The sequence below is a fragment of the Zosterops lateralis genome (genome assembly GCF_965231275.1).
Source record: "Zosterops lateralis genome assembly, chromosome: 36".
NCBI classification, from domain to species: domain Eukaryota; kingdom Metazoa; phylum Chordata; class Aves; order Passeriformes; family Zosteropidae; genus Zosterops; species Zosterops lateralis.
This window is the reverse complement of record NC_139796.1, coordinates 1,515,708-1,538,492: the sequence shown is the minus strand read 5'-3', so window position 1 is coordinate 1,538,492 and position 22,785 is coordinate 1,515,708. Positions and strand designations below refer to the sequence as shown.

The following is a 22,785-nucleotide window of genomic DNA, read 5'->3' as shown; positions in this document are numbered from 1 at the left end:
CCAAGCTCCACCTGAGGAACACCCAAGGAGTGCCTGAGGTTCACCTGAGCTTCACCCAAGGAAAGTCCAAGCAAAGTCCAAGGAAAACCCAAGGAACACCCAAAGAACACCTGAGGTTCACCTGACCTTATCCCAGGGAAAGTCCAAGGAAAACCCAAGGAACACCCAAAGAACACCAAGGAGTGCCCAAAGGACGCCCAAGGTTCACCTGACCTTCACCAAGGAACATCCAACCTTCACCCAAACTTTGCTCAATAAAAACACCTCGACTTCACCTGAGCTTCACCAAAACCTACCCCAGACCCTCCCAACCTTCACCCAAACTCCACCTGAGGTTCCCCCGACACCCCCAAACCCTCCCCCACCCCACCATGACCCAACACTTGCTTCTGGCCAGGCCGGTGCTGGGGGACACGTTCTGGTCGCGCTTGGCCTTGATGTAGCGGCAGCAGTCGAGGAAGGCGTGGACGCAGGCGTCGCCCTCCTGGATGTACTCGCTCCTCCGCTCGCAGCTGTGCCCCATCGGGTTCTCCTTCATCCCGTCCTCGCAGCACCTCCGCTCCAGCTTGTCCGAGTACTCGGCCGCTGCCGGGCGGCGGGACACGTGTGGGACACTCTGGTGGCACTTGGGAGTGGGAACCTCAGGGGGATGTGGGACACACTGGTGGCCCTTGGGGGTGTGGGACACTCTGGTGGCCCTCAGGGTCACGGGACACTCTGGTGGCTCTTGGGACATGGGACAATCTGGTGGCACTTAGGGATGTGGGACACTCTGGTGGCTCTCAGGGTCACGGGACACTCTGGTGGCTCTTGGGACATGGGACAGTCTGGTGGCTCTTGGGGGTCTGGGACACTCTGGTGGCCCTCAGGGATGTGGGACACTCTGATGGCTCTTGGGGGTGAGGGACACTCTGGTAGCTCTCGTGGTCATGGGACACTGGTATTGACTGGGACACATGACACTCTGGTGGCCTTTGGGACATGGGACACCAGTGGCTCTCATGGTCATGGGACACTGCTATTGACAGGGACATGGGTCACTCTGGTGGCCCTCAGGGTCATGGGACACTGGTATTGACTGGGACATGGGACACTGGTGGCCTTTGGGACATGGGACACTGGTGGCTCTCAGGAATGAGGACATTGGGGGTGTGAGACACTGGTGGCTCTCAGGGTCATGGGACACTCTGGTGGCTCTTGGGAGTATGGGTCACTCTGGTGGCCCTCAGGGTCATGGGACACTGGTATTGACTGGGACACGGGACACTGGTGGCCTTTGGGACACGGGACACTGGTATTGACAGGGACACAGGACACTCTGGTGGCCCTCAGGGACATGGGACACTCTGGTGGCTCTTGGGGGTGTGGGACACTCTGGTAACTCATTGGGATATGGGAAACTCTGGAGGTCTTTGGGACACAGGACACTCTGGTAGCCCTCAGGGACATGGGACACTGGTATTGACAGGGACACAGGACACTGGTGGCCCTCAGGGACATGGGACACTGGTATTGACAGGGACATGGGACACTCTGTTGGCTCTTAGGAATGGGGACCTTGGGGGTGTGGGACACTCTGGTGGCCTTTGGGACATGGGACACTGGTGGCCCTTAGGGTCATGGGACACTGGTATTGATGGGGACATGGGACACTCTGTTGGCTGTCAGGAATGGGGACCTTGGGGGTGTGGGACACTCTGGTGGCCCTCAGGGACAAGTGAAACCGGTACTGACTGGGACACGAAAAACTCTGGTGGGCCTCAGGGACATGGGACATTTTGGTGGCCCTTAGGGACATGGGACACTGGTGGCCTTTGGGACATGGGACACTGGTGTCCCACAGGGACATGGGACATCTTGGCACCCTCAGGGACAAGGAACACCCTGGTGACCTCGGGGACAAGGGACACCCTGGCGACCCCAGGGGCACAGGACACCACCCCTGGGGACAAGGGACACCCCGGGGCTCCTGGGGACAAGGGACATGGCAGTGCCACCTACCCTTGGTGCCCTTGTACTCGGCGAGGGCCAGCGAGCGGCGCTTGCGTTTGGCCGGCTGGGGACACAGGAGCTCTGGGGACAGAGGGGACACCGGTCAGGACCCCACCAGGTGCCACATCCCAAAATTCACGGTCACCGCCCCATCCCTGAGGTGTCACCTCTCCCATCTTTGAGGTGTCACCTGCCCCATCCCTGAGGTGCCACATCCCTGAGGTGTCACCTCCGCTGTCCCTGAGGTGTCACCCTGGCCCACGCCTGAAATGTCACATCCCTGATGTGTCACCATCCCCCTAAATGTCACCTCCCTCACCTCCCTGTCCCTCATGTGTCACCATCCCCATCCCCCTAAATGTCACCTCCCTCATCCCTGAGGTGTCACCTCCCCATCCCTCCTATGTCACGCTGTCACATTCTTGAAATGTCACATCCCTGAGGTGTCACCATCTCCATTCCCCCTAAATGTCACCTCTTCCATCCCTGAGGTGTCACCTCCCTGTCCCCAAGGTGTCACATCTCTGAGATGTCACCTTCCCCATCCTTGAGATGTCACCTCCCCCATCCCTGAGGTGTCACCTCCCCCACCCCTGAGGTGTCACACTGTCACACACTCAGAATGTCACATCCTGGAGGTGTCACCATCACCGTCCTCCAGGTGTCATCACATCCCTACAGAGTCACCTTCTCCCATCCCTAAATGTCACCTCCCTTGTTCCTGAGGTGCCACATGCTTGAAGTGACACCTCCTCCATCCCCAAGATGTCACCTTCTCCATCCCCAAGGTGCCACCTCCTCCATCCCTGAGATGTCACCTCCTCCACCATCTGTCACCCATCCCATCCCTGAGGTGCCACCCCCGTGTCCCCAAGGTGCCACCACAGGTGTCCCCGCCGGCCCTACCTGAGCGCTGGGGGGTGGTCAGCTGGACGTTGGTGGCCAGGCTCAGGCCGGCGTCCGTGAAGACCCCGATGTTGTCCCGGCCACTGCCCGGCGTGCAGCCAATGTCACTTCTCTCTACCGTGTCCCAAACCTGCGCCCACAGGGGACAGCTGTGATGGCCACTGCCACCACCCAGGGGTGATGGGGACAGCTGTGACGGCCACTGCCACCACCCAGGGACATCAGGACAGCTGTGATGGCCACTGCCACCACCCAGGGACAGCAGGACAGCCGTGACAGCCACTGCCACCACCCAGGGATGGTGGGGACAGGGACAGCTGGGATGGCCACTGCCACCATCCAAGGACAGCAGGACAGCTGTGACAGCCACTGCCACCACCCAGGGACAGCAGGACAGCTGTGATGCCACTGTCATCAGCCAGGCACAGCAGGAACGGGGACACTTGTGACAGCCACTGTCACCACCCATGGATGGCAGGGATGGGGACACCCCTGACTGCCACCACCACCAGGGGACAACTGGGATGGGGACAACCATGATGGTCACCACCAGGGGACAGCAGAGACAGGGACAATTGTGGCAGCCACTACCAGAGAACAGCAGGGACAGGGACAACCATGATGGCCACCACCCAAGGATGCCGGACACAGTGGTGATGGCCATCACCACCCCTTGGGGACACTGGGGACAGGGCCACCCACCCGTGTCTGGGTGAGCTTGTTCTTCTTGCTGAGGACAAAGACGCCCTTGTCCACGGACACCAACCAGGGAGAGCAGGGACAGGGACAGCAGGGACAGGGACAACTGTGACAGCCACCACCCAGGGACAGCGGGGACAGGGACAACCATTATGGTCACCATCAGGGGACAGTGAGGACAAGGACAAATGTGACACCACCATCAGAGGCCACCAGGGACAGGGACAGCTGTTGATGGCCACCACCCAAGGATGCGGGAGACGGCTCTGACAGCCACGGCCACCCCTTGGAGACATCAGGGACAGGAACAACCATGATGGCCACCACCAGGGGACAGCAGGGACAGCCATGATGGTCACCACCAGGGGACAACTGGAATTGGGGACAACCATGATGGCCACCACCCAAGGATGCTGGGGACGGCCATGATGGCCACGGCCACCCCTTGGGGACAGCAGGGACAGGGACAACCATGATGGTCACCACCAGGGGACAGTGGGGACAGGGACAACCATGATGGTCACCACCCAAGGATGCCGGACACAGCCGTGATGGCCATCACCACCCCTTGGGGACACTGGGGACAGGGCCACCCACCCGTGTCTGGGTGAGCTTGTTCTTCTTGCTGAGGACAAAGACGCCCTTGTCCACGGACACCAGCCAGGGAGAGCAGGGACAGGGACAGCAGGGACAGGGACAACTGTGCCAGCCACCACCCAGGGACAGCGGGGACAGGGACAACCATTATGGTCACCATCAGGGGACAGTGAGGACAAGGACAAATGTGACACCACCATCAGAGGCCACCAGGGACAGGGACAGCTGTTGATGGCCACCACCCAAGGATGCGGGAGACGGCTCTGACAGCCACGGCCACCCCTTGGAGACATCAGGGACAGGGACAGCCATGATGGCCACCACCAGGGGACAGCAGGGACAGCCATGATGGTCACCACCAGGGGACAACTGGGATTGGGGACAACCATGATGGCCACCACCCAAGGATGCTGGGGACGGCCATGATGGCCACGGCCACCCCTTGGGGACAGCAGGGACAGGGACAACCATGATGGTCACCACCAGGGGACAGTGGGGACAGGGACAACCATGATGGCCACCACCCAAGGATGCCGGACACAGTGGTGATGGCCATCACCCCCCCTTGGGGACACTGGGGACAGGGCCACCCACCCGTGTCTGGGTGAGCTTGTTCTTCTTGCTGAGGACAAAGACGCCCTTGTCCACGGACACCAGACAGGGAGAGCAGGGACAGGGACAGCAGGGACAGGGACAACTGTGACAGCCACCACCCAGGGACAGTGGGGACAGGGACAACCATTATGGTCACCATCAGGGGACAGTGAGGACAAGGACAAATGTGACACCACCATCAGAGGCCACCAGGGACAGGGACAGCTGTTGATGGCCACCACCCAAGGATGCGGGAGACGGCTGTGACAGCCACGGCCACCCCTTGGAGACATCAGGGACAGGAACAACCATGATGGTCACCACCAGGGGACAGCAGGGACAGCCATGATGGTCACCACCAGGGGACAACTGGGATTGGGGACAACCATGATGGCCACCACCCAAGGATGCTGGGGACGGCCATGATGGCCACGGCCACCCCTTGGGGACAGCAGGGACAGGGACAACCATGATGGTCACCACCAGGGGACAGTGGGGACAGGGACAACCATGATGGTCACCACCCAAGGATGCCGGACACAGCCGTGATGGCCATCACCACCCCTTGGGGACACTGGGGACAGGGCCACCCACCCGTGTCTGGGTGAGCTTGTTCTTCTTGCTGAGGACGAAGACGCCCTTGTCCACGGCCACCAGCCCCACGTGGGCCTTGTGGTCGCCCTCGATGCGCAGCCTCATCGGTGTCCCCGGCTCCTGGACACTGTTGTCACGTTCTGTCGCCCCCTTCACCACCAGCTGGACACACACATGGAGAAGGTGACGTCCCGAGGGTGTCCCCAAATGCCACCTTTGTCCCCCTCAGCCACCACTGCAGGGGACACCGAGTCTGGAGCTCCAGGGGCAGTTGGTGGCCATGGGCTTCGTGTCTGGGCCACCACTGGGTCACCAGGGCCACCACTGGGTCACCAGGGCCACCAGGGCCACCACTGGGTCACCAGGGCCACCATGGGGTCACCACAGGGTCACCACTGGGTCACCAGGGCCACCAGGGCCACCCAGGGGATGTCCAAGCTCCTCAGGGAGTGTCCAAAGCCACCCAGGTGACACCAAATCCCCACCAGGGGCCACCCAGGTCCCTCAATGTCACTTCAAGTCCTTCCAAAGGTCCCCAAGGACCTCGAGGTCCCCCCAAACCCTTCCAAAGGTCCCACAGATCCCTCAAAGACCCCACAAACCCCTCGAGGACCCCCAGAGCCCTCAAGGGCCCCTCAAGACTTTCCAAAAGTTCCCCAAGCCCTTCAAGGGTCCCTCAAGAGTCCCCCAAACCCTTCCAAAAGTCCTTCAAGCCCCTCAAGAGTCCCCCAAGCTCATTCAAAACCCCCAGGGCCCTCAAGGACCTCCCAAACCCCTCAAGGATCTCTCAGGTCCCTCAAGGTCTCCCCAACCCTTCCAGAAGTCCCTAAAGAGCCCCCCAGGACCCTCAAGGACCTTCCAAACCCTTCCAAAAGTCCCTCAAGTGGCCCCCAGGTCCCTCAGGGCCATCTGAGCCCCTCAAGGACCTCCCAGACCCCTCAAGGACCCTCAAGATCCCTCAAGAACCTCCTGGACCCTTCAAGGACCACCCAAACCCATCAAGGACCTCCCAAACCCATCAAGGACCTCCCAAGCCCCTCAAGGACCTCCCAGATCCCTCAAGGGTCACCTCAAGGACCACTCCAGCCACCACCAAGGCCCACCCGATGTCACCAAGCCCCCCCAGGGCCATGTGGGGACACTCACGGTGCCCATGCAGGTGTCCTTGACGTCCACCCAGACGGAGTCGGCCACGATCTCGCCGGGCAGCACGAAGTAATAGGCCACGATGCGGAAGGAGGGGATGAGCTCAGGGGTCACCGGCAGGGTCATGGTCACCAGGCTCTGGCCGGCCTCGTGCCGCTGCCGGCCGGCGCGGAGGATGCGGCCCTTGCTCATGATCTGCGAGAAAACACGGGCTTGGTGAACAACTGGACATTGAGGTGGTCAAGCCTGGTGGGCACCTGGACCTAAATGTGGTCAAGCTTGGTGGACACATAAATGTCCAGGCGGTCGAGCTTGGTGGGCACCTGGACTTAAATATGGCCAAGCTTGGTCACCACCTGGACCAAAATGTGGTTGACCTTGGTGGCCACCTGGACATTGAGGTGGTCAAGCTTGATGGACACCTGGACCTCCAGGTGATTGAGCTTGGTGGCCACCTGGATGTTCAGGTGGTCAAGTTTGGTGGCCACCTGAAGGTCCAGCTGGTCAAGCTTGGTGGCCACCTGAAAGTCCAGGTGGTCAAGCTTGGTGGACTCCTGGATATCCAGGTGGTCAAGCTTGGTGGCCATCTGGACCTAAATGTGGTCAAGCTTGGTGGCCACCTGGACATTGAGGTGGTCAAGCTTGGTGGCCACCTAAATATCCAGGCGGTCAAGCTTGGTGGCCACCTGGACCTAAATGTGGTAAAGCTTGGTGGACACCTGGACCTCCAGGTGGTCAAGCTTGGTGGCAACCTGGATGTCTAGATGCTCAAGCTTGGTAACCACCTGGACCTAAATGTGGTCAAGCTTGGTGGCCACCTAAACATCCAGGTGGCCACGTGGGCTTCCAGGTGGTCAAGCTTGGTGGCCACCTGACCATCCAGGTGACCAAGTTTGGTGACCACCTGGACCTCCAGCTGGCCGAGCCAGATGCCCGGCAGTCACCCACAGGTACTCACCAGGTAGGTGAAGAAGGGGACGGAGTTGTGGACTTTGTTGTCGCTGGTCTTGAGGTGGAACTTGACGGCCAGGTTGTCCCCGGGCTGCAGCTCGGTGGCGGACACATCCAGGTGCAGGAAGTTCCCGGAGCCGGCCTGGCTGCGGTAGGCCTGGGCCGTCATCTGCCGCGAGGCCTGGCGCTCCGCCGGCAGCCCCGGCTGGGCCGTGCGCACCTGGGACGGGGACACGGGGACACGGGGACACGGGTCAGCGGGGAGGGATTGGCATGGGCGGGGTCAGCGCAGGGGGCTTGGACACCACAGAGGTTCCATGGAGGGCTTGGCCATCGTGGGGATGGGTTGGTCGTCATAGGGATGGGTTGGCCATTGTGGGGATGGGTTGGCCATTGTGGGGATGGGTTGGTAAACGTGGGGATGGGTTGGTCATTGTGGAGATGGGTTGGTCATCATGGGGATGGGTTGGTCGTCATGGGGATGGGTTGGTCATCATGGGGATGGGTCATCGTGCGATGGGTTGGCCATCGTGGGGATGGGTTGGCCATCATGGGGATGGGTTGGTCATCATGGGGATGGGTTGGTCGTCATGGGGATGGGTTGGCCATCGTGGGGATGGGTTGATCATTGTGAGGATGGGTCATTGTGGGAATGGGTTGGCCATTGTGGGGATGTGTTGGTCGTCATGGGGATGGCTTGGTCGTCATGGGGATGGGTTGGTCATCATGGGGATGGGTTGGTCATCGTGTGATGGGTTGGTCATCGTGGGGATGGGTTGGTTGTCATAGGGATGGGTTGGTCATCATGGGGATGGGTTGGCCATCGTGGGGATGGGTTGGTCATCATGGGGATGGGTTGGCCATCATGGGGATGGGTTAGTGATCATGGGGATGGGTTGGTCATCGTGTGATGGGTTGGTCATCATGGGGATGGGTTGGTCGTCATGGGGATGGGTTGGTCATTGTGGGGGTGGGTTGATCATTGTGGGGACGTGTTGGCCATCACAGGGATGTGTTGGTCATCATAGGGATGGGTTGGCCATCACAGGGATGTGTTGGTCATCATGGGGATGGGTTGGCCATCGTGTGATGGGTTGGTCATCATGGGGATGGGTTGGTCATCATGGGGATGGGTTGGTCGTCATGGGGATGGGTTGGTCACCATGTGGATTTTGGCCACTATGGAGGTCTTGGCCATCATGGAAGCGTGTTAGTCATCATGGAGATTTTGGCCACTGTGGAGGTCTTGGCCACCATGGAGGTGTCTTGGCCACCACAGAGGTCTTGGTCATCATGGAGGTGTGTTGGCCACCACAGAGGTCTTGGCCACCTTAGAGATCCTGGCCACCCTGAAGGTCTTGGCCACCACAGAGGTCTTGTCCATCATGGTCTCCCTGCCCCTTCCTGGTGCCCTGGTCCTTGGTGACCATCTCTGTGGCCAAACTGACCACCTTGGATGTCTTGGCCAGTCAACCACATTGGGTCCCTTGACCTTGACCCTTGGCCTTCCTCAATGTCTTGGTCACTTCTGTCTCCCTGGCTTTGGCCATCCCAGTTCCTGGTCACTGGTGACCCTGGCCACATGGACAACTGACCACTGCGGACACGTCCACCAGTCTCTTTGGCCCCTGGTCCTTGGTCACTCTCATGTCTTCGTCAACCCAATGGAGTTGGCCACAATGGTCAGCCTGACCTCATCCTTGACCAACAGTGACCAGGACGGCCCCGGTCCTTGGCCACTCTGGACATCTTGACCACCACGGCCACCTCAGCCCTGGGGTCACCTTGGTCACCCTGAATTTTTGGTCAATGATGAGTGACCAGGATGACCCCTGGGGCCACCACAGATGTCCAGCCCATCGTGGTCCCCAGTCCTGCTGTCCTTAGTGGTCACAACCATGGGTCACTCCGGACATCTCAGCCACCTCAACCCCCAGGTGACATCCCCACGCCCTCGGCCACTCCGGCCGTGGTGTCACCCCACGATGTCACCCTGTGGTGTCACCCGATGTCCCCACTCACAGTGATGGGGACGCTGTCCTGGTTGGCCGGCATGTTGAGGGCCAGCCTGGCCGTGCCGTCGCGCTGGGTGGACACCTGGCCCTGGAAGCCATCGGCCTGGACGGTGACACGCGGTGCTGGCGACTGGTCGGGGTTGGTGACATAAACCTGGAGGGGACACCGGGAACGCGGGGACGTTACGTGGGGACGTGGAGTGAGGGAAGGGACACTGGGGAGGGATGGTGACAGTGGGAAGGGACAATGGGAAGGGACAGTGACACTGGGAAGGGGTGGTGGCACTGGGAAGTGACACTGGGAAGGGACACTGGGAAGGGACAGTGACACTGGGAAGGGGTGGTGGCACTGGGAAGGGACACTGGGAAGGGACACTGGGAAGGGACACTGGGAAGGGACAGTGACACTGGGAAGGGGTGGTGGCGCTGGGAAGGGACACTGGGAAGGGACACTGGGAAAGAGCACTGGAAAAGGGTGGTGGCACTGGGAAGTGGTGGTGGCAGTGGAAAGGGACACTGGGAATTGGCATTGGCTCTGGGAAGGGACAATGATACTGGGAAGAGGCAGTGGCACTGGGAAGGGACAATGATACTGGGAAAGGGTGGTGGCACTGGGAAGGGACACTGGGAGGGGACAGTGACACTGGGATGGGGCAGTGGCACTGGGAAGGGACATTGGCACTGGGAAGGAGTGGTGGCACTGGGAAGGGACACTGCCACCAGGAAGGGCCATCCCAGTGACACAGGGACACCCCACTGTCCCCAGCCCCTCTCAGGTGACACGGGGACATCACCCAGGGACCAACTTCTCCTCCACCCCTGAGCCCTGTCCCCCCCCCCAGGCCAGGACACCCCGTGGGCCCTGGACCACCACCCTGGGCCACCACGTCTGTCCCCACGGTGTCACCAACCTTGAGGTCGAAGGTCATCCCTGGCTTGAAGTACTTGGGGGTGTGGGTGAAGTGGATGGTGTAGGGGGAGGTCACGATCGGGATGCCACCACGCAGGGCCTCCACCATGTCACTGCCTGTGGGGACATCGCAGTGTCACCTGGGGTCCCTGTCCCCCACCCTGGTGTCCCCCCAACCTCACTGTCCCCTCTATGTCCCCTCTGCCACCACGCTGTGCCTCCACCATGCCACTGCCTGTGGGGACATCACAGTGTCACCTGGGGTCCCTGTCCCCTCCCATGTCCTCCTCCCACCGCACTGTGCCTCCACCATGTCACTGCCTGTGGGGACATCGCAGTGTCACCTGGGGTCCCTGTCCCCTCCCATGTCCTCCCCCCACCACGCAGGGCCTCCACCATGTCACTGTCTGTGGGGACATCACAGTGTCACCTGCTGTCCCTGTCCCCCTGAGACCCTCAGTGTCCTTGTTCCCTCATGTCCCCCTTCTGTCCTTGTCCCCCATGTCCCCCCAATGTCCCTGGCCCCCTGCTGTCACTGTCCCACTGTGTCCTCTCACTGTCCCTGTCCCCTGTGTCCTCCTGCTGTCCATGTCCCCCCATGCCCCCCCGTGTCCCCCCATGCCCCCTCGTGTCCCCCCATGTCCCCACACAGACCTGACTCGGTGATGACAGTGACACTGACGTAGAGGGAGTGTCCCACCAGCTCCTGGGGGTTGGGGAAGCGCTCGCGCAGGTGAGCCATGGACAGCACGGCCTTGGCGTCACCGTCCTGCACCTGGGGACAGATTGGGGACAGGGTTAGGACAGGGTTAGGGACAGCACGGCCTCGGTGTCACTGTCCTGCACCTGGGGACAGCATTGGGGACAGGGTTAGGGACAGCATGGCCTTGGTGTCACTGTCCTGCACCTGGGGACAGCATTGGGGACAGGGTTAGGGACAGCATGGCCTTGGTGTCACTGTCCTGAACCTGGGGACAGTCAGGGGACAAGGGACAGGGCTAGGGACAGGGTTAGGGACAGGGTTAGGACAGGGTTGGGGACAGCATGGCCTCAGTGTCCTCGGTCACCTCGATCACCTTCCTGCTCCTGGGGACATGGGGACATGGGACAGCATTGAGGACAGGGTTAGGATAGGGTTAGAGACAGCAGGCGGACAGCACGGCCTCGGTGTCATCATCCTGCACCTGGGGACAGTCAGGGGACATGGGACAGGGTTAGGGACAGGGTTGGGGACAGCATGGCCTCGGTGTCACCTTCCTGAACCTGGGGACACTGGGACATGGGGAAAGGGTTAAGACAGGGTTAGGACAGCACAACCTGAGCATCACCGTCCTGAACTTGGGGACGTGGGGACACGGGGACAGGGATGGGGACAGGGGATGGAGATGGGGACAGACAGTGGGGACAGGGACAAGAACAAGGGAATGGGGACAGGAGTGGGGACAGGGCTCATGACAGGGACAGGGACAATGCCAGTGGTGGGGACAGGGACAGGGACAGGGACAGGGACAGGGACAGGGACAGGGACAGGGTTGAGGAGAGGGACAGTTCCAGGGTTGGGGACAAGGACAGTGCCAGTAGTGGGGACAGGGACAGGGTTGGAGAGAGGGACAGTGCGGGGTTGGGGACAGGGATGGGGACAGCGACAGGGAACAGGGACACGGAGAGGGACAGTGCTGGGGTTGGGACAGGATTGGGGACAGTGTTGGGGACAGTGCCAGGGTTGGGAACAGGGTTGGGGACAGTGCTAGGGCTGGGGACAGGGTTGGGGACAGTGTCACTCACAGTCACGCGCCGCAGGGACTGGGGGATGCTCTTCTTCTCATCGTCCACCATGACCCCGAAGAGAACAAAGGCCGTGCCCTGCACGAACTTCCCGTACAGGTACCTGGGGACGGCCACCAGAGTGTCACTGTGTCCCTGTGTATGCCACCATGTGTGTAACTGTGTCACTGTGTGTGTCACTGTGTGTGTCACCGTGTCACTGTGTGTGTCACCATGTCACCATGTATGTCACCATATGTGTCACTGTGTCACCGTGTGTGTCACCGTGTGTGTCACTGTGTCACTGTGTTTGTCACCGTGTCACCGTGTGTGCCACTGTGTGTGTCACTGTGTGTGTCACTGTCACCATGTGTGTCACTGTGTCACCATGTATGTCATCGTGTGTGTCACCGTGTCACCGTGTATGTCACCGTGTGTGTCGCTGTGTGTTTCACTGTGTCACTGTGTGTGTCACTGTGTGTGTCACAGTGTCACAGTGTCACCATGTCACTGTGTCACCGTGTCACCATGTATGTCACCGTGTGTGTCACCGTGTGTGTCACCGTGTACGTCACCGTGTGTGTCACTGTGTCACAGTGTTACTGTGTGTGTCACCATGTCACCATGTCACTGTGTCACTGTGTGTGTCACCATGTGTGTCACCGTGTTACCATGTATGTCACCGTGTGTATCACCATGTGTGTCACCGTGTACGTCACCGTGTGTGTCACTGTGTCACAGTGTCACTGTGTGTGTCACCGTGTCACCATGTCACTGTGTCACTGTGTGTGTCACCATGTGTGTCACCGTGTCACTGTGTCACCATGTGTGTCACCGTGTCACCGTGCGTGTCACCGTGTGTGTCACTGTGTCACCGTGTGTGTCACCTGCACATCCCCATTACAGCCATTCCTGTCCCCACCTGGGGACAGCCACCAAAGTGTCACCGTGTCACTGTGTGTGTCACCGTGTCACTGTGTGTGTCACCGTGTCACCGTGTCACCATGTATGTCACCATGTGTGTCACCATGTGTGTCACTGTGTCACAGTGTCACTGTGTGTGTCACTGTGTGTGTCACCATGTCACAGTGTCACCATGTCACTGTGTCACCGTGTTACCATGTATGTCACCGTGTGTGTCACCGTGTACGTCACCGTGTGTGTCACTGTGTCACAGTGTTACTGTGTGTGTCACCGTGTCACCATGTCACTGTGTCACTGTGTGTGTCACCATGTGTGTCACCGTGTCACTGTGTCACCGTGTGTGTCACCGTGTGTGTCACTGTGTCACTGTGTGTGTCACCGTGTCACCGTGTCACCATGTATGTCACCATGTGTGTCACCATGTGTGTCACCATGTATGTCACCGTGTGTTTCACTGTGTCACTGTGTGTGTCATCGTGTCACTGTGTCACTGTGTCACTGTGTGTGTCACCATGTCACTATGTATGTCATCATGTTTGTCACCGTGTCACTGTGTGTGTCACCATGTCACCATGTGTGTCACTGTGTCACCATGTGTGTCACCATGTCACCATGTGTGTCACTGTGTGTGTCACTGTGTCACTGTGTGTGTCACCGTGTCACCGTGTCACTGTGTCACTGTGTGTATCCCCTGCCCATCCCCATTACAGCCATTCCTGTCCCCACCTGGGGACGGCCACCAAAGTCACCGTGTCACTGTGTGTGTCACCGTGTCACCGTGTCACCATGTATGTCACCATGTGTGTCACCATGTGTGTCACCGTGTGTGTCACCGTGTGTGTCACTGTGTCACAGTGTCACTGTGTGTGTCACTGTGTGTCTCACCGTGTCACAGTGTCACCATGTCACTGTGTCACCATGTTACCATGTATGTCACTGTGTGTCTCACCGTGTCACAGTGTCACCATGTCACTGTGTCACCATGTTACCATGTATGTCACTGTGTGTGTCACCACATGTGTCACCGTGTATTTCGTGTGTGTCACTGTGTCACAGTGTCACTGTGTGTGTCACCGTGTCACCGTGTGTGTCTCCATCTCACCATGTATGTCACCGTGTGTGTCACTGTGTGTGTCACCGTGTGTGTCACCGTGTCACCATGTATGTGACCGTGTGTGTCACTATGTGTCACTGTGTATGTCACTGTGTATGTCACCGTGTGTTTCACTGTGTCACTGTGTGTGTCATCGTGTCACTGTGTCACCGTGTCACCATGTGTGTCACCATGTCACCATGTATGTCATCGTGTTTGTCACCGTGTCACTGTGTGTGTCACCATGTCACCATGTGTGTCACTGTGTCACCGTGTGTGTCACCGTGTCACCGTGTCACTGTGTCACTGTGTCACTGTGTGTGTCACCATGTGTGTCACTGTGTCACTGTATCACCGTGTGTGTCCCCTGCCCATCCCCATTACAGCCATTCCTGTCCCCACCTGGGGACGGCCACCAAAGTGTCACTGTGTGCGTCACCATGTGTGTCACCGTTTGTGTCACTGTGTCACCGTGTCATCGCATCACCGTGCCACCGTGTCACCGTGTCGCTGTATCACCGTGTGTGTCACCGTGTCATTGTCATTGTGTCACTGTGTCACCGTGTCACTGTGTCATTGTGTCACTACGTTACTATGTCACTCTGTGTGTCACCGTGTCATTGTGTCACTGCCTCGTTGTGTCACTGTATCACTGTGTGTGTCACCGTGTCACTGTGTCACCATGTCTCCGTGTCCCCTTGTCCCCAACACATCCCCATCCCTGCCACCCCTGTCATCACACCGTGCTGTCACCCCATTGTCCCATGTCCCCATCCTGTCCCTCCAAATGTCCCTGTCATCCCATCCCTGATGCCACCACCACTGATGTCACCGTGTCCCCATCCTGCAACCCCTGTCCCTGTCATCCTTGTCACCACCACCACTGATGTCACCGTGTCCCCATCCTGCCACCCCTGTCTCTGTCATCCCATCCCTGCCGCCACCACCACCAATGTCCCCATGTCACCCTGTGTCCCCCTCCAACCTGTCCCTGTGCCACCCCAGGGGACAGCAGCAGAGCCGAGCTGTCCCCTGTCCCCCAGGCAGCTGTCCCCTGTCCCCAGAGGGGACATTTGGTGTCACCTGGCCAGGATGGACACATGGAAATCCTCCTTGCGGTCGATGTACAGGAACTTCTCGTCGGGTTCCAGGGACACCTCAAAGCTGGGCAGCACTGCGGGGGGGACAAAGGTGACATCGGTGACATCATCAGTGACATCATCGGTGACATCATCCGTAACATCAGTGACATCATGCCCCCATGGCCCCATCCTGCCACCTCTGTCATCCCATTCCTGTCACTGCCACCACTGATGTCACTGTGTCCCCATCCTGCCACCTCTGTCATCCCATTCATGTCACTGCCACCACCAATGTCACCCCTGTCCCTTCACTGCCACCCCTGTTCCTGTCATCCCATCCCTGTCACCACCACCAATGTCACTGTGTCCCCATCCTGCCACCCCTGTCTCCATCATCTCACCCCCGTCAGTGTCACTGTCACTGCCACCGCCAATGTCACCATGTCCCCATCCTGCCACTCCTGTCCCTGTCATCCCATCCCATCCCTGCCACCACTGATGTCACCCATGTCCCCATCCTGCCACCCCTGTCCCTGTCATCCCATCCCTGTCACCGCCAATGTCACCATGTCCCCATATCCCCACCTGGTGACAGTGGTGACACCAGTGCCACCCCTGGGGACAGTCCGGTGTCCCCACCCTGCACTCACCGTACTCCTTGACCTCGAACTGGGTGCTGAACACCTGATCCGGAGAATCCTCGAACTTGGCCGAAATCGTCCACATGCCCAGGCTGGGAGAGGGGACAGCGAGGGGACAGTGAGGGGACAGCGCCCGCGGGGAGTGTCCCCAGGGCCACGTCGGGGGACGGTGACACCCACCTGATCACCTCGGGCAGGTTGTGGTTCAGGGACAGGATCCCGTTCTTGCTCGGGGACGACACCGGGACTTGTTTGACGATGACATTGTCGGGCGTCTGAGGGGACACGTGGGGACGGTGTCACCTCCCTGTGTCACCCACCCCACGCATGTCACCTCCCTGTGTCACCTCCCTGTATCACCCACCGTGTCACTCACCCCGCCCGTGTCACCTCCCTGTGTCACCCACTGTGTCGCCCACTCTGGCGTGTGTCACCTCCCCGTGTCACTTCCCTGTGTCACCCACTGTGTCACCCACCCTGCCTGTGTCACCTCCCTGTGTCACCCACCGTGTCACCCACCCCGCATGTGTCACCTCCCTGTGTCACCTCCCTGTGTCACCCACCTTGACCTCCACGATGACTGTCTTGGCCAGCGGCTGCATGAGGTGGTCCACGGTGAAGAGGCGGCAGAGCACTGGGAGGGGACACAAGGGACACGGTGAGGGGACAAGGACAGTGTGGGGACACAGGGGACTGAGAGGGGACAAAGACAGAGTGTGGACACGGGGGACAAGGTGAGGGGACACGGGGACAAGGTGAGAGGGGACAGTGAGGGGACACCCAGCACTGGGAGGGGACACAAGGGACACGGTGAGAGGGGACAAGGACAGTGTAGGGACACAAGGGACAGGGTGAGAGGGGACAATGAGAGGACACAGGGGACTGGGGGGGGACACAAGGGACAAGGTGAGCACAGGAATAGGGACACCCAACACTGGGAGGGGACACAAGGGACACAGTGAGAGGGGACAAGGACAGTGTGGGGACACAGGGGACTGAGAGGGGACACGAGGGACAAAGTGAGGGGACATGGGGACAAGGTGAGAGGAGACACTGGGGACTGAGAGGGGACACAAAAGGACAAGGTGAGAGGGGACACAGGGGACAAGGTGAGAGGGACACAGGACAAGGTGAGAGGGGACAAGGACAGTGTGGGGACACAGGGGACTGAGAGGGGACACAAGGGACAAAGTGAGGGGACATGGGGACAAGGTGAGAGGAGACACTGGGGACTGAGAGGGGACACAAAAGGACAAGGTGAGAGGGGACACAGGGGACAAGGTGAGAGGGACACAGGACAAGGTGAGAGGGGACAAGGACAGAGTGGGGACACAGGGGACTGAGAGGGGACACAGGGGACAAGGTGAGAGGGACACAGGACAAGGTGAGAGGGGACAAGGACTGTTAGGGGACACAAGGGACACAGTGAGAGGGGACACAAGGACAGTGTAGGGACACAAGGGGTGAAAGGGGACAAGGACAGTGAGGGGACACAGGGGACTGAGAGGGGACACGGGGGACAGGGTGGGGACACAAGGGACAAGGTGAGAGAGGACACAAGGGACAGGGTGAGAGGGAACACAAGGGACACAGTGAGAGGGGACAAGGACAGAGTGGGGACACAGGGGACACGGTGAGAGGGGACACGGGGGGACCCCCAGCACTGGGAGGGGACACAAGGGAGGGGACACTGGGGACTCAGGGGACAAGGTGAGCGCAGGAATGGGGACATCCAGCACTGGGAGGGGACACGGGGGACAGTGTCCCCACAACCTCAATGCTCCCAAAATGTCCCCAACCCCTCGGTGTCCCCATCCCCTCAGTGCCCCCATCCCCTGGATGTCCCTGCAGTGTCCCCATCCCTGCAGTGTCCCCAAAATGCCAAAATGTCCCCATCCCCTCGATGTCCCCACAATGTCCCCCTCCCTGCGATGTCCCCACAACATCCCCATCCCCGCAGTGTCCCCATCTCCTCGATGTCCCTGGAGTGTCCCCATCCCCTCAATGTCCCCAGCTGTCCCCAGGTGTCCCCACTCCTTTGATGTCCCCACAGTGTCCCCACAATGTCCCCAACCCCTCAATGCCTCACAATATCCCCATCCTCGTGGTGTCCCCATCCCCGTGGTGTCCCCACAGTGTCCCCATCCCCTCAATGTCCCTGCAGTGTCCCCATCCCCTCAATGTCCCCACAATGTCCCCATCCCTGCAGTGTCCCCACGTGTCCCCATCCCTGTGATGTCCCCATAATGTCCCCAACCACATGGTGTCCCCACATGTCCCCATCCCTCAATGTCCCCGTGGTGTCCCCTCGGTGTCCCCTCACCGGTGGTCCCGGGGGTGTAGATGGGTTTGTCGGTCTGCACGAAGATGTGGCCGCTCTGCAGGGACACCAGCAGCACCTTCTCCAGTTTCACCGGGCCCGCCTGCGCTGTCACCGTCACAAACTGCTTCCCCTGCGCTGGGGGCAGAGACTTGGCCGACACCTGCGGGGACAGGGGACACTGGGGACACTGGGGACACCTGCGGGGACAGGGGACATTGGGGACATCCACAGGGACAGGGGACATTGGGGACACTGGGGACACCTGCGGGGACAGGGGGACACAATGACATCTGTGGGGACAGGGGGACATTGGGGACACCTGCAAGGACACTAGGGACATCTGCAGGGACATTGGGGACACCTGCAAGGACATTGGAGACATCTGTGGGGACAGGGGGGACATTGGGGACACCTGTGGGGACAGGGGACTGCGGGGACACCTGCGGGGACACTGGGGACATCTGGGGGGACAGAGGGACATTGGGGACACTTGTGGGGACAGGGGGCATTAGGGACATCCATGGGGACATTGGGGATATTGGGGACACCTGCAGGGACAGGGGGGGCATTGGGGACATCTTGGGGGCATTGGGGACATCTGCAAGGATAGGGGACATTGGGACAGGGGACACAATGACATCTGCAGGGACATTGGGGAGAGCCACAGGGACATTGGGGACACTGGGGACATCCATGGGGACAGGGGACACTGGGGACATTGGGGACACCTGCAGAGACATTGGGGACATCTTTGGGGACACTGGGAACATCCACAGGGGACATTGGGGACATCCATGGGGATAGGGACACAATGACATCTGCAGGGACATTGGGGGACATTGGAGACATCTACAGGGGACACTGGGGACATCCACGGAGGCAGGGGACATTGGGGACCATCCCCAGGACACCAGGAGTGACCATTCCTAGGACTGACCATCCCCAGGAGTGACCACCCCTCTGTCCACCCCCCTCTGGACATTCCCCACCCCAGTTCAGGGTCCAGCCCCAGTGTCCCCTCCCGGGCAGTGACCGCTGGGACAATGACCCGGGGCAGTGCCCGGCGGTGGGGACACTGACCAGGGGGTGGAGACACTGACAAGGGGATGGGGACAGTGACCAGGGGGTGGGGACAATGACCAGGGGGTGGGGACACTGACAAGGGGATGGGGACACTGACCAGGGGGTGGGGACAGTGACCAGGGGGTGGGGACACTGACAAGGGGATGGGGACACTGACCAGGGGGTGGGGACACTGACAAGGGGGTGGGGACAGTGACCAGGGGGTGGAGACACTGACAAGGGGATGGGGACACTGACCAGCAGGGGGAGGTGACACTGACCAGGGGGTGGGGACAGTGACCAGGGAATGGTGACACTGACCAGCAGAGGGTGGTGACAGTGACCAGCAGGGGGAGGTGACAGTGACCAGGGGAGGTGACAATGACCAGCAGGGGGTGATGACACTGACTGGGCGGGTGGTGGCAGTGACCAGGGGGTGGTGACAGTAACCTTTAGAGGGTGGTGTCAATGACCAGCAGAGGGTGGTGACACTGACCAGGAGGTGGGGACACTGACCAGGGGGTGGGGACAGTGAGCAGGGGGTGGTGACAGTGACCAGGAGAGGGTGGTGACACTGACTGGAGGGTGGTGACAGTGACTTGGGGTTGTGACAGTGACCAGCAGGGGGTGGTGACAATGACCAAGGGTGGTGGCAGTGACCAGGGGGTGGTGACACTGACCAGGAGGTGGGGACAGTGACCAGGGGAGTGATGGCACTGACCAGCAGGGGGTGGGGACAGTAACCAGGGGGTGGGGACAGTAACCAGGGGGTGGGGACACTGACCAGCAGGGGGTGGTGACACTGACCAGCAGGGGGTGGTGACACTGACCAGGGCGGGCAGTGACAGTAACCAGGGAATGGTGACACTGACCAGGGGGGTGATGGCACTGACCAGCAGGGGGTGGTGACAATGACCAGGGGTGGTGACACTGACCAGGGGGATGGTGACAATGACCATCAGGGGGAGGTGACAATGACCAGCACGGGGAGGTGACACCGTACCTTGATGGTGGCCGTGGCCATCATGCCCTGGGCCGGGCTCAGCTGCACCTGGGTCTGGAACAGCACCTGCCGCTTGTGGGGGAAATCCTGGACCAGCAGCGAGACCCCGGTGGCCTCAGTCAGCCCGGGGCCCTCCAGGACAACCTGCTCGTCCATCTCCAGCCTCAGGACAGCCGGGGTCACCATCGTCACCCTGGGGGCACAGAGAGGGTGTCATGGGGCCCAAAACCCCAAATGTGCCCCCACAGTGTCCCCTGCTCGTCCATCTCCAGCCTCAGGACAGCCGGGGTCACCATCGTCACCCTGGGGGCACAGAGAGGGTGTCACAGGGCCCTGGGGACGTCACAGCACCCAGAAACCCCAAAATCTGTCCCCACACTGCCCTAAGGACCCCAAATGTGTCCCCACAGTGTCCAGGGAGCTCACAGCATCCAGAAAACCCAAAATCTGTCCCCATAGAACCTTGGGAACCCTATCAGTCCCAGAAACCCCAAAATTCTGTCCCCACAGTGCCCTGGAGACCCCACAGGACCCAGAAACCCCAAAATCTGTCCCCACAGTGTCCTGGGGACCTCACACTGCCCTGGAGACCCCAAAATCTGTCCCCAAATCACCTCGGGGACCCCACAGCACCCAGAAACCCCAAAATCTCTCCCCAAATCAGTTTGGGAACCTCACAGCACCCAGAAACCCCAAATCTGTCCCCACAATGCCCAGAAACCCCAAATCTGTCCCCACAATGCCCAGAAACCTCAAATCTGTCTCCACAGAGCCTTGGGGACCCTATAGGACCCAGAAACCCCAAAAATCTGTCCCCAAATCAGTTTGGGAACCTCACAATATCCAGAAACTCCAAAATCTGTCCCCACAACACCCAGAAACCACAAATCTGTCTCTACAGAGCCCTGAGGACCTCACAGCACCCTGAAACCCCAAAATTCTGTCCTCACAACACCCAGAAACCCCAAAATCTCTCCCCAAATCAGTTTGGGAACCTCACAAAACCCAGAAACCCCAAAATCCGTCCCCACAACACCCAGAAACCTCAAATCTGTCTCCACAGAGCCCTGGGGACCCTACAGGACCCAGAAACCCCAAAATTCTGTCCCCAAATCCCCCCGTATCCCCCATTACATCCCAGTGTCCCCCATTACATTTGGGGTTGGGGGGTTCTGGTGGGTTTTTGGGGGTTTTGGGGGGGTCCCAGATATGGGGGATCCAGACTGGGGTGGGGGGGGGAGGGATCCCAAGGTTTGGGGGGTCCCGAAAAAGGGGGTTCCATGGGGGTCCCATGGGTGTGTGGGGGTCCCATGGGTGAATGGGGGTCCCAAAAAGGAGGTTCCATGGAGTTCCCATATGGGTGGGGGTCCCAAAAAGGAGATTCCATGGGGGTCCCATGGGGGGTGGGGTCCCACAGGTGGGGGTGAGTGGGGGTCCCACAGGCGAGGGGGGGTCTCCTGTATGGGGTGGGGGGTCCCCTGGATGGGTGGGGGTCCCCTGGATGGGGTGGAGGTCCCAAGGATTGGGGGCTGCCCTGGATGGGTGGGGGTCCCCTGTATGGGGTTGGAGTCCCAAAGGTGGGTGGGGGGTCCCCTGTCTGGGGTGGGGGTCCCCTAAATGGGGTAGGGGATCCCCTGGATGGGTGGGGGTCCCCTGTCTGGGGTGGGGGTCCCATGGATGGGGTGGGGGTCCCATGGATTGGGGGGTCCTCTGTATGGGGTGAGGGTCCCAAGGAATGGGTGGGGGTCTCCTGTCTGGGGTGGGGGTCTCCTGTCTGGGGTGGGGGTCCCATGGATTGGGGGGTCCCCTGTCTGGGTGGTTGGGGGTCCCTGTCTGTCTGGGTGGGCGGGGGTCCCGGTCGCTCACAGCTGTCCGCGGGCGGGGGTCCCGAGCAGCGCCCCGAGGCCGAAGAGGAGGAGGAGGAGGAGGGTCGGGGGTCGCAGCGCGGGCGGAGCCCCCATGGCCGCGGGGAGGGGACGGCGACAGCGACAGCGGCAGCGACACTGCCCGGGGGGCGGGGGGGGGGTCCCTTTATGGGCGCCCCGGTGGTTAATGGGTAACCCGGGCCCACCCATGGGTGGGGGTGGGGGGGGGGGAGGGGGGCTCCGGACACTCCGCACACTCCGGACACTCCGGACACTCCGGCCACGGGGTGGGGGGGTGGTGACACCGCGGGGACCCCCCGAGCCGGGGTGGGGGTGACACTGTCTGGATGGGCGGGGGGGGTCCCGCACCTTTGGGCGCCCCCGGGTGGGGGTGGGGAGGGGTGGGGGAGGGGCGGCGCGCTCGTTCCTCATTTCGGGGAAGGCGCTGGCGAGGGGCCACCGCGGGGCTTGCGACATCGCGGGGACACCGCGGGGGGGCCGGTTTGGGGGTGGGGAGGGTCCTCCTGCAGAGCCCCCAGTAGGGGACGGACACCTGGTGACCCCTGGTGACCCTTGACAGGACCTGGGTCACCTCCAGGACCCCTGACAGGACCTGGGTCACCT

The 22,785-nt window shown here is 60.5% G+C and overlaps 1 protein-coding gene across 1 annotated transcript in view; it reads right to left on the bottom strand.

Moving 5' to 3' along the window:
* The window catches only part of C3 (complement C3), a 47,665-nt gene extending 25,440 nt beyond the window's left edge, over positions 1 to 22,225 (bottom strand). Inside the window, exons 1-17 of the mRNA XM_083881925.1 lie at positions 22,163 to 22,225; positions 20,297 to 20,489; positions 18,232 to 18,391; positions 16,472 to 16,542; positions 16,089 to 16,183; positions 15,918 to 16,000; positions 15,269 to 15,359; positions 12,190 to 12,292; positions 11,059 to 11,179; positions 10,406 to 10,521; positions 9,502 to 9,648; positions 7,487 to 7,699; positions 6,529 to 6,723; positions 5,383 to 5,544; positions 2,899 to 3,028; positions 2,002 to 2,073; positions 388 to 585 (exon numbers count right to left, since the gene is read on the bottom strand). Coding sequence (XP_083738051.1) covers positions 388 to 585; positions 2,002 to 2,073; positions 2,899 to 3,028; positions 5,383 to 5,544; positions 6,529 to 6,723; positions 7,487 to 7,699; positions 9,502 to 9,648; positions 10,406 to 10,521; positions 11,059 to 11,179; positions 12,190 to 12,292; positions 15,269 to 15,359; positions 15,918 to 16,000; positions 16,089 to 16,183; positions 16,472 to 16,542; positions 18,232 to 18,391; positions 20,297 to 20,482 — 2,143 coding nt within the window. The 5' untranslated portion in view covers positions 20,483 to 20,489; positions 22,163 to 22,225. The remainder of the gene's footprint in view (positions 1 to 387; positions 586 to 2,001; positions 2,074 to 2,898; positions 3,029 to 5,382; positions 5,545 to 6,528; positions 6,724 to 7,486; positions 7,700 to 9,501; positions 9,649 to 10,405; positions 10,522 to 11,058; positions 11,180 to 12,189; positions 12,293 to 15,268; positions 15,360 to 15,917; positions 16,001 to 16,088; positions 16,184 to 16,471; positions 16,543 to 18,231; positions 18,392 to 20,296; positions 20,490 to 22,162) is intronic.
* Between the last annotated feature and the right edge of the window lie 560 nt (positions 22,226 to 22,785).